General features: G+C 56.9%; 3 protein-coding genes across 3 annotated transcripts; 2 read left to right on the top strand and 1 right to left on the bottom strand.

Annotated features, from left to right (window-relative positions):
• Positions 1-177: 177 nt before the first annotated feature.
• Positions 178-2,953, top strand: N657DRAFT_680583 (uncharacterized protein; the record flags this gene model as incomplete). Its single annotated transcript, XM_062796303.1, has 6 exons — positions 178-890; positions 940-1,063; positions 1,114-1,572; positions 1,635-2,201; positions 2,359-2,487; positions 2,609-2,953. 6 exons carry the CDS (start codon positions 178-180, stop codon positions 2,951-2,953), a joined length of 2,337 nt encoding a protein of 778 aa, XP_062648409.1.
• A 159-nt stretch (positions 2,954-3,112) lies between these two features.
• Positions 3,113-6,859, bottom strand: N657DRAFT_595692 (uncharacterized protein). Its single transcript, XM_062789983.1, has 2 exons — positions 6,451-6,859; positions 3,113-6,365 (listed from the first exon to the last, which is right to left on the bottom strand). Exons 1-2 carry the CDS (start codon positions 6,594-6,596, stop codon positions 3,461-3,463), a joined length of 3,051 nt encoding a protein of 1,016 aa, XP_062648408.1. The 5' UTR covers positions 6,597-6,859; the 3' UTR covers positions 3,113-3,460.
• A 442-nt stretch (positions 6,860-7,301) lies between these two features.
• On the top strand, positions 7,302-10,286 carry N657DRAFT_680581 (uncharacterized protein; the record flags this gene model as incomplete). Its single annotated transcript, XM_062796302.1, has 2 exons — positions 7,302-9,030; positions 9,085-10,286. 2 exons carry the CDS (start codon positions 7,302-7,304, stop codon positions 10,284-10,286), a joined length of 2,931 nt encoding a protein of 976 aa, XP_062648407.1.
• Between the last annotated feature and the right edge of the window lie 3,026 nt (positions 10,287-13,312).

Below are 13,312 nucleotides of genomic sequence, written 5' to 3'. Positions count from 1 at the left end.
ATGTACTTGCTTCGCCCAGTCAAGGCGAGAAGCTGCAGGATAAATACATGTGGTCCATCCATACCTTAGATGTCTGCCTGTTTTTAAACTTAAGAATTTTCCTCATCTTCTTCTTTTCTGCTTCAAATTTCTGACTTTGGCCCCCTCGCCTTCTACTCGAGCACCCGTGCCATTTCAATGACCAGCACGCGATTCGAAGAACTCCTGAAATCCGCCGAGCATCACCATGAGCAATATCTCAAGAACCTGCGCCTTCTCTTCGATATCCCGGCTACCAGCACACGGGCTGTACGAACGGGAAGCAATGATGTGACGGCGTCGCCTCTTCTCAAGGCTGTCAGCTTTGGCCCAACGCCACCTCAGTCGAATGGTGGGCGAATGCGATGGCTAACAAACGAATCACCCAAAGTCAAACCGGCCTCTGTCTACGAGGGACTCTTCCTATCCGGTGACGAGCCTAGTGAATTCTCACCACTAACACCGCTATCCCGCACCGCCTCGGCCAAAGCACACGACAGTTCCGTTCGCTCCGTTTCCAACTTGCTTCCTCAAAAGTCATTCTCGGAGGAGAACCTGGTAGCCCATATTCGTACAGTCGATGAAGGCAGTCAGGGGACGGTCACCGCCCTTGGTGATGTATGGCAGAGGAGGAATGAGTTGGAGCCTTCTACAATACTTGGTAGTTTTGAATCAGGAGAAGGCAGCTGTTACGAAAGCGCAACGTACGTGATTTATGAGATCGGCAAGGACGGTATCCCGCAACCTAAGCAGATACCGTTAGGGCCGGCCTCTGTTGTTGGCCTAGATTGGGATGGAGACAACGGGGATGCGTCTGTCTGGAGTGTCCTCAAAGATATCAACAGCGATGGGAAGGCCGTTGGGAGAATAACGTGCGTACTCTACTTGTTTCGCATTGGCAAGTTGCTGACAAACTTCTAGAATCCTCCAAGAACCCTCGCCTCTGACCCTTGCCGCTACTCACCTGACACTGAAGGATTACTTTGACATGAACGAGCTATGCCAGCACCTCGTTTCCACCGAAGGTAACAAGGGCAAGACCAAGGTAAGCCAGCCGTCTTCCTTCAATCTTGGCCCCAGTACTGACACGGACAGGCCTACGTTAACAGAGCCTTTGAAGCAGACCCCATCAGACAGCGGAGCTTCTTTTTCGTCTTCAAGTATTACACCGTCGTCGGCGAAGGCCTGACCCCGGGCCCCTGGCAAGCATACGACGACCGTCCGCCTGACCGGCGATCCCCAGACCACATTGACCTCGCCGAGTGCAGCTCGGTACTCGCGCTATCCCTTGGAGGCGAACCAACCGGCACTGTCAAGGTCAAGGTTCGGCGGAAGGCCAGAACAGGGGTGCTCTACGACACTTTTGCCCCTTGGCAACTACTCAATATCCAATGCTTCCCGGACGATGAACACTCAATGCGGAGCGACAACTCCAGAAAGAATTTCTGCAACGGCCCGTATGCATTCCTTGACGCCCTGTGCGTCGAGTACCGTGACGCAGTCAAGCGTTACACCCAAGTGAACGAGATGATTACCAAGCTCATCACCCCTCCTGTATGCCCAACCCCCAAATTCATGGCCACACGCCCGCCATCCCCTACTGACCATGCCATCAGAATCAGTTCATGTTCGACGTCCGCCTCCGCGACAAGCTCCTCTTCGAAGACAGCCACTTCACCTACTCGCGCCGCTACTTCTGGGCCTACAACACCCTCGGCGTCATCAACGAGGGCATCAGATCGATGCGCGCCGCCTACCTCACAACCTTCACCAAAGACTTCTGGGCCGGCCGGCATCCGACTCTCTGGCCATACCCACCGCCACCCCGCCCGCAGTCGCGGTCAGACTCATCCACCAGTAGTTTGGAACAAAGCGACCAACAACAACAACCGCAACGACACCATCAAAAAGAAGGAGATGATGATGAAGACAACGACGAAGAGTGCAGGGGCCAGTACCTCGCGCGCATGGACGTGCTCCGGCAGGAGCTCGAGAGCGCCGTGGCCGAGTTGCAGGTGATGCACGACAAAAACGAGGCGACGCGCACCGAGATCCGGTCACTGCGCGAGCAACTGTTCAGCGGGAGCAGCGTCAAGGAGAGCCGAAGGGCGATTGAGCAAGGGGATAACATCAAGATCCTGACGAGCGTTAGCATGGTGTTCTTGCCGTTGACTTTTGTCGTGGTACGTCCGTTTTACTACTATCTGTTGATCGTAAAGACTCAACTAGGCAGGTGTATTTTTATCCATGATTTCACTCTGCAATATCTGGCTTGCGCTGTACCTATATTTGCGTTTCGGAAATGACCGTTGCTGACTTTGAGTGTGTGTGTGATGACAGGGTGTCTTTGGCATAACCACGTTCGACATATCCGCCACCGACTGGCGGTTCCCTGTCACGCTGGTGTCGGTGTGCATCCCGTTCTTCATCCTCATCCTGGTGCTGCAGACCCGCGCGGCGATGGAGCTGGTCAGGCGATGCGGGTTGGTGGTGGAAAGGTACTTACGTCGGGCGTTGAGTTATGTGTTCGCTGGGGGAGGTGCTGCTGCTGCTGCTATTGGTGGCAGCGGTGGTACTGGTGGTGGTGCAGGAGGCGGTGGAGGGGATCGACGGCATCAGTATCTGCATTCTTATTATCAACACCATAATCACCACCACCATCACGCTCATTCGGCGAACATCGCTAGCAATGTCACGGCTGGAGACGTTAGTAGTGGTAGCGGAGGGCAGCAGGGTGATACGGAGCGGGAGGGGAGGCAGCAGGGTGATACGGAGCGGGAGGGGAGGCAGCAGTGGAGGAGACGGCTTCGGATGGCGAGGGCGGCGAGGCGGGAGTGGGCTGGGGCCGGGGGAGGTGGCGCGGTGGGGAGAACAGGTTCCGTGGTTCATCCGCAGAGAGCGGGCGGTATGGGGAGAAGAGTTTGGGCGAGGGTAGGAACTTGGGGCTGGGACCGGATATGGCGGAGTAGGGAGGATGAGATGCTGAGGGCACAGAAGGATTCAAATGTATAGTAATTGGAAAATTACACAGGATAATTGAGGCAGAGATTCACTTTAGATTCTTTCACGTTCAATCGCGCAACAAGAGGGAACTCCACTGTGCTGGGAAGGTCATTCCGCCAGACCTCTTCCTCGTATCACAGACCCTGATAGTTCAGACGAGTATCGCCGCTGTCTAGGCCACAATCCAGTCTTGAGCCTCGGCATTGGGTGGACAAGAGATTCCATAATCTGTCATCACCTTCCATGGCTCTAGACAACGACTGAGCCGGGCAACACAAACCTTGCTTGGCGTTTACTCTCCTCGCCCTCCGTAGAATACACATAATCGGCACAAAACCTATCAACGCATAAAAGAGCCTACCACTCAACTCACTCTCTCTATAGATAAACCACGTCCAACGCACCCCCTGCCCCTCAACCAACCTTACTCTCACCCTCCTTACGCCCCAGCAACAACAGCCAACCCCTCATAGATCCTCCTCCGCACTTCATACAAAGTCCCCATCCCACCACCACCTGGACTTGTACCCCCTCTCCCATCCACCCCACCAGCCCCCGGCAACAACCCGCCAATCAATGGCAGCCCAACACTCTCCACCTCGACCCTTCCCGTGCTGGTCTTGCGCACCGCCACGCACCCGTCAACCAGCAGCGTCCCCTCGCCGCGGAACTCGGCCTTGTGGCCGGCGCCGAGCATCGCCCTCCTCAGATCGGCCAGGCGCAGGTCGCCGACGTGCAGGGGCTGGGCGGCGGAGCGGACTGCGGAGGCGAGGGTGGGTGGGAGGACGTCGAGGGTTGGGACATTGCGGGCTACTGTTGTTGTGGTATCATTGGTGGCATTGGTGGTGGTGATGGTGCCGGCTTGTTCGGCGGCGGTGGTGGTGGTGGTGGTGGTGAGTTCGAGTTTCTGGCGTTTGTTAGAGGCGTTTTCGTTGTCGTTGTTGTCATTGTTGTAGTTTGAGGGGCCGGTGGTGTTGTTGGTGGCGGTGGTGTTCGTGTCTTGGAGGGCCACCTCGCCGCCGGGGAGGAGCAGGCCGGTGACCGTGACGATGCCCAGACCGCGCACGTTCTGCCACATGAGGCGCTTGACGAAGGGATCTGCAAGCTTGACAACCCAGGCGTTGGTGTCGACCGAGGCGTTGACGGTGGCGCCGATGGCGGGGGTAAAGACGTCGATGGCGCTCTGGGATGAGTCGGACGTGAGCTGGGCGCTCAACAGCTTCTTGCAGTCGGCGGCGAGGGTCAGAGTCTCGTCCTCGGCGCCGGCCACGAGGATCAGCTTGCGCGGCTGGATAAGCGGGATCAGCATGTGCAGACTGCGCTTGTCGTGCAGGCCGGTGAAGTCAACAAAAGCAATGCGGAGGTTGACAGTGATGGCTTGTGAGCGGACGACCAGCTTGGCTGGCCCGACAACAGCTTCTTCCTCATCTTCCAGCTCGTCAAGTTCGTCTCCGGCATGCCCATCGGTAGAAGAGGCCGCCTCTGGCTCGTCGGAAACGGCCCGCTTGGGTTGAGGTCGTTTGTTGCTCGAAGCCCCCTTTGCCGCGCCGACATCGTCAAACTTGCGCTTCTTGCCGAGGCCCTGCTCTTGCTTGTTTCCATCCTGCCTGTCCTCTTGCCCGTCGGCATCCTCCCTCTCCTCTGCGCGGAGATACTCTTCGGGACGAATGAGCTCGCCAAACTCATCGTTCCGTTTCCGCCGCAACACGGTGGGAAACATGCGCTCCCTGCCCTTCTTGCCCCGGACATCGAAATCGTACACACCCTTTTTCTTGAATAGAATGGTGATACCCAGGTCTTCGTCAGTGAGCACAACCTTTTTGCGGCTGGCCTGGCCTATCGTCGTGGACACATTCAGCGCCTTCCCTTGTTGCTCTGTCTCAGATTCTTCGGTTTCAGTTGTCGTTTCTGAGGCGTCGTCGACCACATCGGCTGAGGCTTCCAAGGCAGCCGTGCCGCCGCTCTGTAATGTCGCTTGTAGCTGCCGTTGTGTCGCAAGCCACTGTTGGTAAACCCCCAATTCATTACCCTCCAACGGCTGCCGGGTGGCCTCTGCCACTTCTAGCTCGCGACCGCCTCCGTACACCTGCTCAAATGTGTCGCCACCGCTCGTCTGTTCGACAGCGACGCCATCTTTCCTCTCCTTCCACCACTCCCACAACATCCGGGCAATGGATGGCTTGCCTGAATTGAGGTGCGGCTTCTCGGTGAGAATGACCAAGTTCCTTGCATCCCCAGCAATCACCCTCAGGACCTCTTTGGAGAAGCCCCATTCTAGACTCGAGTCTGTGGCCACAATCACCCTGCCCCTAGGCTCAGCGTCGTCAGTCGCTTGCTGCAGGACCCGTTCGACCTGCGCCTTGCGCTCCAGCAGTCTCAGGTACTTGAAGTCAAAAGGACCGGCCTTTCCGCCGCCGGCACCACTATTCCCCGCCCGGGTTCCGCCAGCGCCAGCGACCGCTTCAAACTCCCTCACGATGCTGTCGTCCATCCACTCCAACATGCTCCTTGCATTCCTCATGGTGCTGCCAATGCTGCGGCCGGCGAGGTAAACCCTTGTCGACTTGAAGATGTCATTGTCGTTGGCAACCTCTGTCCTCCAGGCGTGCTCCAGGAGATAGGACAGCTCGAGGACTCTTGCGCTCGAGTCAACAGGGATCAGCACCGTGCCGCCCCTCGCAATACAGAGCTTGACCGACTCGAGGAGCTGGTCGTCACGCCGGGCGCGCGAGAGTGCCGCCTCGGGCGTCCGACTGCTGCATACCAGAGCGGTCGGCTTGCGCAGCTGTTCGATCACCTCAGCACCGCCTGCGCCTGCGTGGGCGCCTCCCAGCCAGGCGGCGCCAGAGAAGACGTTCTCGCGGGCTTGGTTCCAGTCGACGGCGTAGACGATGGACTCGAGGCCATGCTGGATGTGCCAGATTGTTCCACCAAGCGTGTGGCCCGAGTTGTAGGCGGTGATGGTGAGGCCGTTCAGGGGCGGTGAGAATGGTGACGGCAGCGGCTGGTGCGGTTGTGAGTATTTGAGTGGTTGAATGAGGGAGAAGTAGCGCGCAATCTCTTCTGGTGTCGGGGGTTGCAGGAGGAGGTTGTGGTCGGCGGATGATGTTTGGGCGTATGAATACGAGACCTCGGCGAGGGATGTCGGGGATATTGTTGTTGCAGCGACCGGCGTGGAGGCATAGAGGTCCTGGGTCAGAGTGCGGCCAAGGTCAATAACGGGCCTTGTCGCATATACCGGAATGCGCGTGAAGAGAGGGAAGTTCTTGCAGCAGTGCGCATATGCGCCGAGGTGATTCACGGTCGCATGGGTCAAGAGGATGAGCGATAACGTGGGGATTTGCCTAGATGGTGCCGTTAGAAACCAGTCTTCCTTTAGATCCATTTCTTCATTATTTGTGATGTTCGATGCTCGATGCGTCAACGTACTTTTCCAACTCGCGCAGCCTTTCGACATCAAACTTCTCGTCCCAGCCGACATCTACCAGTACCTTGACACCGCCGTCGAGTTCCAGTAGCGACTGCGATGCCGCCGACTCGGAAAGGGCACCCTGAAGTGGGGTGAAGGTGAACATGGCTCCTGCGTTGTCGCTGCGAGTTATGGTTGCCAGAGCTGGTGCATCGTTCTATCATATGGCCTCGGAAGTTGGCTTATCGGATCGGATTGAGCTTCGCGTGACAATGATTCTGGTCAAGGACGGGGATGTCGCAGGAATTTGCGTGGCGCGTATATTTTGGCGAACTGATAGCTTGGGTCCTGTTGTTGTGAAGACTCTTGCGGGAAAGAATCCGAGGTCGATGGCTTGCAATTCCAAGCTACGCCGGCTTTGTCGCGTCAGTGGCACGCGCGACGAGCCGGCAAAAGCCAAGCCAAACTGGGCCGTCAATTGCAACATTGAAGCTGTCGTCCGCCGAGGCGGTGACAGCGGGCAATTTGCCCCACCAAGACCCATGCACCGGCCCAGGAACACCGACGAACCCCTGCTCAATGCGCCGAGCCAAGCCTGAGCCGAAGAAAAAGGACAGCTTGAAGCTCGACTGCACAGCGAGACTGGAGTGAAGTGGGACTCGACGTCCACTTCCACTTCACCACTGTCCAAGACATCACTTTCCGGCCACCTTCCCCTGCAAACACCGGCTCTACCGCTCATCTTGCAATATCCGTTTTAAGCACAGCGTCTTTCTGGAGTGGTCTCGATTATGAGCTGGGTTCTGATCCGAGTTCGACAGTTCGATCACGCGAAGGACTGAGAAACCATCGCTGCCGTCTCGACAATCCAATGGCCGATTACTCCATGTACCACGCCCTCGGTCAAGGCGAGAACCTTGACCCAAACGACCCGAATCGCACGAGCCAGCCGGCGCCTCCCCAGTTTCACCCCCCGGTCGCTCCAAATCCATATCAGTACGGGTCCCCCCAACCCGGCGCTTACTACCAGGGACAACCGCCTACACCAGAGGATGCGGGGCTGGCCGCGCAGATGGGTGGCATGAGCCTCGGCGCCGAGGCAGCCCACAGTACCGGCAGGAAGAAGAAGAAGGATCGTCACGCATTTCACCAGGTTGGGGCGCCCGCGGGTTCGTCCCAGGCCTTCAATGGAATGCCTCCGGCAGGGACACCAGCCACCCCATACCTGAACGCCGACCCTTCGGCCGCCGCTTCTCGGTACGGGCCCGGGCTAAGCCCGCAGATGAACCAGTTCCCGGCGCCAGTGAGCCCCGGCTTTATGGCTGCTCCCGCCTCCCCTGCCGAGTTTGCTGCCCGGAGCGGCTTTGCCGATGCTGCACCCTCGCCGAACATGGTCCCCACCGCCGGACAGACAAGGGTGTCACCAGACGAGATGCCGAGCGTGCCCCTCTCACGGGACTCTGTACAGCAGTACTTCTTCAGCAATGTATACCCGACGTTTGAGCGCCTGGTGCCTCCCCCAGCCACGGTCTCTTTCGTCGCGTTCGACCAGGGGAACGCTTCACCCAAGTTTGCCCGCCTCACCATGAACAATATCCCTGCCACCGCCGACGGACTAAAGAGTACAGGCCTGCCCCTCGGTCTCGTTCTCCAACCCATGGCCCCTCTCCAGGCTGGCGAGCTCGAGATTCCCGTGCTAGACTTCGGTGACGTTGGCCCGCCTCGCTGCCACAGATGCCGCGCCTACATCAACCCCTTCATGATGTTCCGCTCAGGAGGCAACAAGTTCGTCTGCAACCTCTGCGGCTATGCAAACGACACGCCGCCGGAGTATTTCTGCGCCACCAGCCCACAAGGCGTCCGTGTGGACCGCGACCAGCGGCCAGAGCTCACGCGGGGTACGGTCGAGTTTGTAGTACCCAAGGAGTACTGGACCCGGGAGCCGGTCGGGCTGCGCTATCTATTCTTGATTGACGTAACACAAGAATCGTTCAACAAGGGATTTCTCGAATCATTCTGCGACGGCATCCTGCGCGCCCTATACGGCGCCGAGGACAACGAGGAGAGAGACGAGAACGGCGAGGTCAAGCGGAGGATACCGGCAGGCGCCCAGGTCGGCTTCGTGACGTATGACAAGGAGGTCCACTTCTACAATGTCAGCCCGGCGCTGGAGCAGGCGCAGATGATGATCATGCCCGATGTCGAAGACCCCTTTGTGCCGCTTAGCGGGGGCTTGTTCGTGGACCCCTACGAATCCAAGGCGGTCATCAGCTCGCTGCTTACTCGCCTACCGCAAATGTTCTCGACCATTAAAAACCCAGAGCCGGCGCTTCTATCGACCATGAACGCCGCAGTCGCTGCGCTGGAAAAGACTGGCGGCAAGATCTTCTGCTCCCTCTCGGCGCTCCCTACCTGGGGTCCAGGCCGCCTGTTCATGAGGGACGACGGCAAGCATCCGGGTGGCGAGCCGGACAAGAAATTGTTCAGCACCGAGCACCCCGCCTGGAGGAAGGTCGCCGAGAAGATGGTCTCGGTCGGTGTTGGCGTCGACTTTTTCATGGCTGCTCCGTCGGGCGGCTACCTGGATATTGCGACAGTTGGTACGTGAATTGAGTTTTGCCCGCAACCACCCCGACCGCTAACCAGATGCATAGGCTACGTTTCCGCCACCACCGGCGGCGAGACCTTCTACTACCCCAATTTCATCGCCCCACGAGACAACACTAGGCTGTCGCTGGAAATCAAGCATGCGGTGACCCGCGAAACGGGTTACCAGGCGCTTATGAAGGTCAGATGCTCCAATGGCCTGCAGGTGTCGGGCTATCACGGCAACTTCATCCAGCACACCTTTGGCGCCGACCTCGAGATCGGCGTCATCGATGCCGACAAGGCCATCGGCGTGACCTTTGGCTACGACGGCAAGCTCGACTCGAAGCTCGACGCGCACTTCCAGGCCGCGCTGCTCTACACCTCGGCATCAGGCCAGCGCAGGGTCAGGTGCATCAACGTGATCGCCGGCGTCAGCGAGAACGCGCGCGAGAGCATCAAGTTCATTGACCAGGACGCCGTCTACACCACCCTTGCCAAGGAGGCCTCCACCAAGCTCGCCACCACGTCAGCAACCCTCAAGGACGTCCGCCTCGGCCTGACAGAACACACGATTGACGTGCTGGCCAACTACCGCAAGCACTTCCTGTCGCAGGCGCACCCGCCGGGCCAGCTTGTCATGCCGGAACGACTAAAGGAATTTGCCATGTACATGCTCGGCCTGCTGAAATGCCGCGCCTTCAAGGGCGGCTCCGAAACCACGGACCGGCGCGTCCACGAGATGCGCCTCATCCGCTCCATGGGCTGCCTCGAGCTCAGTCTGTACCTCTACCCGCGCATGATCCCCCTCCACAACCTCCAGCCCGACGACGGGTTCCCGGATCCGCAGACGGGCCACCTCCGCATGCCGCCGTCGGTGCGCGCAAGTTTTGCCCGCGTTGAGCCGGGTGGTGTGTATTTGATCGATAACGGGCAGACGACGCTGCTGTGGATGCACGCGCAAACGTCGCCGAATCTGATCCAGGATCTGTTTGGCGAGGACAAGGATAGTCTGCAGAGCCTGGACGCGTATACCTCGGGCCTACCGGTGCTGCAGACGCACCTGAATGCGCAGGTGCGGAATATTGTCGAGTTCTTGCGCACCATGCGCGGGTCCAAGGGGTTGACGATCCAGCTCGCGCGGCAGGGGATCGATGGAGCCGAGTATGAGTTTGCGAGGATGTTGGTGGAGGATAGGAATAATGAGGCGCAGAGTTATGTGGATTGGTTGGTCCATGTGCATAAGGGGGTGCAGTTGGAGGTGAGATGAATCCCCTTTCTATGACTGCTCTTCTTTTTTTCTCCTTCTTTTTTCTCTTCTTTTGTTTTGGTTATAGTTGTGGGCTGACGGGTGTTGGTTTGCTCCTAGCTTGCGGGCCAGAGGAAACGGGAGGACTCAGGTGAGGCGTCTGCCGCCCTGGTCGGGTTTACAGGGTTGCGGCCGTCGTATTGGTGAACGGGGAGGGGACGTTGTCGAGTTGAGATGCAGTTTCGGAGGTTGAGTCAAACACATATAGTAGAGTTAGTGCGTACAAAACCTCTAGTGACCTGCCTGAAAGGGGGGTGACCTTGAAATGCGATGTGAACATGATATAAGTAACCCTAGTGTGTTTATTAGTGCGGAACTTACGTGGTGGGTATTCCATCTTATCTTCCTATTTCAACCTTTTTAATATTCTTTCTTTCTTTCCTTTTCCTGTCCATCTTCTCTTCCTCTATCTTTATCTTTCTCTTCTTCTCTATTTTTATTTGCCTCCTCTTCTCTATCTCTATCTTTCTCTTTTCCCTACTTTTATCTTTCATCTCTATATAAGGTTAAGTTAGTTACTTTCTTTTCTTCTATCTTTTTCCTCTTTGTCTTTTATCTTTCTCTTCCTTTCCATCTTTGTCTTTCTCTTTTCCCTCCTCTTCACTTTTTTGTCCTTATATTCTAGTCTCTTTTCTTTTTCTCTTTCTTCCTTGTTTCCTCACGGTCCTTGGTTTCTTTTATCCACTAGTGTCCTACCATGTGCCATGCTAACGAACACACAAGGGTTTGACTGTATTGTACACCGCTCAACTTCTGTGATCCTCATACATCGGAACCCTTCTTACACCCACTCTTTTTCCCTGTCTCCCTATGCTATCCCTTCATTTTCCTTCGGCCTCACCTTCTCCTTCTCAGGCTAAGCGAGCCCGAGCTAGGCCGAGCTAACAACTCTAAGACAAGGCTGGATCCGGGCCGAATTCTCTGGCTTGGGGCTTACACCGCGATGTCACCCATGGGGATACCGTAATCATAGGGGTGCGTGCTCTCTTGTTAGGTGGGATTTAGCCATCAACAGCTGTTCCTTTGCTGAGTGGGACCAGATCACGGCTGGCTGAACTGTCTCGGGCTGTGTGGAATGCAGAGTGAGAAGGAGGACCCCGACCGATTTCGGTCGAAATATGGTACCGCTCGAACTTCTTTGTCATATCCAGCAGAGAAGAACAGGAGAAGCACCGAGATGGTGGTCATGCTGATCAGCTTCCCCTGGAAGCAGGTCCTGCTCTCAACTTCTTCAACTTATACTCGCTGCCCTTTCTACATCTTTTCTAGCCCGTCTCTCAACCCCGTTCAAGCCACTTTGGTATCACTTGAGAGAGTGCAGTGTCTTCACAGTTCCTAGTCATCGCCAAAGCTAACGTTATCCTCATTTACGCTGTACAGTAAGATCTCCATAGTCTCAGCCATCCGACCCTGTGCCAGATCCATCTGAGTCTTGTACCACCAAGCCAAGGGGGCGAGGATAGTTGCCTGGAGAGGGACAGGCTACCTTACGCAGGTACACCGTAGCCTGTGTGTATCCGTGTTGGTGGTCTGGCGTACAACTGTACGATCTGTATGACTCGATCTCGCACAACCTAAGCCTTTCGTGTAGGTTGCCTATCCTTGAGAGGCTTCGTGTCACCCGAAGGTATCTGCAGCCGCATTTGTATTACAGGAAATCTTGCGAGGGGCCAATCTTCGCCGCCGCTTGTGTCCTGGGGGGTTGAAGGCTGCATGTGAGCGGGCAGTGGCTGGCAAGTAGATGGGAAGATTGACCCGCCGCGGAGCAAAGGAGAACTAAAACAGTGAGAAATGTAAGGTTCTTACATACCGTTGATTCCATAACTCAGCACTATCCTATCGTCTCCACGGAATCTGCAGACGTAGAAACACCCCGTGAGCCAAGACTCCGAGGCCTTACGGTCACGGTGCCCTCTATCGTCGAGTTGTCCAGAGATTCTCCTGGCCTGACACCTGCTCGATACGTTAGGTCTCTTGAACGGCAAATCGCCTCACATTACTCCGTGCACTACTGCATCATGGGGGGGGGGGCCCTGATCGCAACAGTTGTGCAAGAAAACACGAAAAAAGCAAAAAGGAGTCTCGCCCGCTTGCGTGCCTCATCTCACGCCGCCACCGCCGAATCTCAGGCTCCCGCTGTCACGGCGGCGGGTTAGCACCCTGGACCCAACGGCTAGATGCTGTGCCGGGACCAGGCTTCATATGCATGCTGACCGCTTCTTGTACTGTAACTAGCGCCTCGGCCCGCCGAGGCTGCTGCTGCTTGTCGCTGCTTCGAGCGGCCCAGTGAAGGAGAGAGAGCTAGCCTTCATCGAAGTGGGCGAAAAAAACAGCCAGACACGTGGCAACCAAAGCGCTCAGTCAGCTACCTGTCCTGTTCCAGTGGCTTCGATTACACTCCGATCTGCATGGAAACGGTTCCCGCATAGTCCCCAACTGACATCACGACGAAGACATCAACCATAACAGTTGGAATCAAGAAAGAAGCAACAGTACAGTAAACCCAACATGAACCTCGCCGGCCGGCCACATCTGCAGCCACCTCCGAACAGGGTATTTCCGGGTTTTTTGCGATGCCGTTCAAGGCTTGGCCGCGAACATGTGCGAGATCTGGATGACGCAGTTGGGCACTCACACAGGCCCAAGTGGATGGTCAAGTGGCTTTTCAGCCTCATGCGGAGCGTCTCCCATGACACCGGCCCATGTCTGAGACCCGTGAATGACCAGGCCCCCGATCTGATGACGAGGATGGCTGCAGGCGGTCCCGGCACCGCCACCTCTGCCCTCGAACTTGCTTCTTCGGCTGATGACTACCTCGGGCCGTGGCTTGGGGATCCCTCTGTCGGGAACGTTGGGCCGGGCTTCAGTCTCCCAGTTTTGTCAGGGGGCTCCAGATTCAGACAAGCGCGCTTGCCGCCTTGTGAGCACACCTCTCAAGGCAATGGGAGAAATGGACGATCAGAGACTACACAGTACATTATTACTAT

This window comes from Parathielavia appendiculata, assembly GCF_033297405.1.
Source record: "Parathielavia appendiculata strain CBS 731.68 unplaced genomic scaffold N657scaffold_5, whole genome shotgun sequence".
Classification (NCBI taxonomy): domain Eukaryota; kingdom Fungi; phylum Ascomycota; class Sordariomycetes; order Sordariales; family Chaetomiaceae; genus Parathielavia; species Parathielavia appendiculata.
The sequence above is the reverse complement of the archived record's forward strand: the minus strand, read 5'-3'. Positions and strand labels throughout refer to the sequence as shown.

Coding starts and splice junctions, on each gene's coding strand:
- N657DRAFT_595692 (XM_062789983.1), bottom strand. CDS start 6,596: ATGTTCACCTTCACCCCACTTCAGGGTGCCCTTTCCGAGTCGGCGGCA. Junction 6,366..6,450: donor AGGCTGCGCGAGTTGGAAAA/GTACGTTGACGC, acceptor GGCACCATCTAG/GCAAATCCCCACGTTATCGC.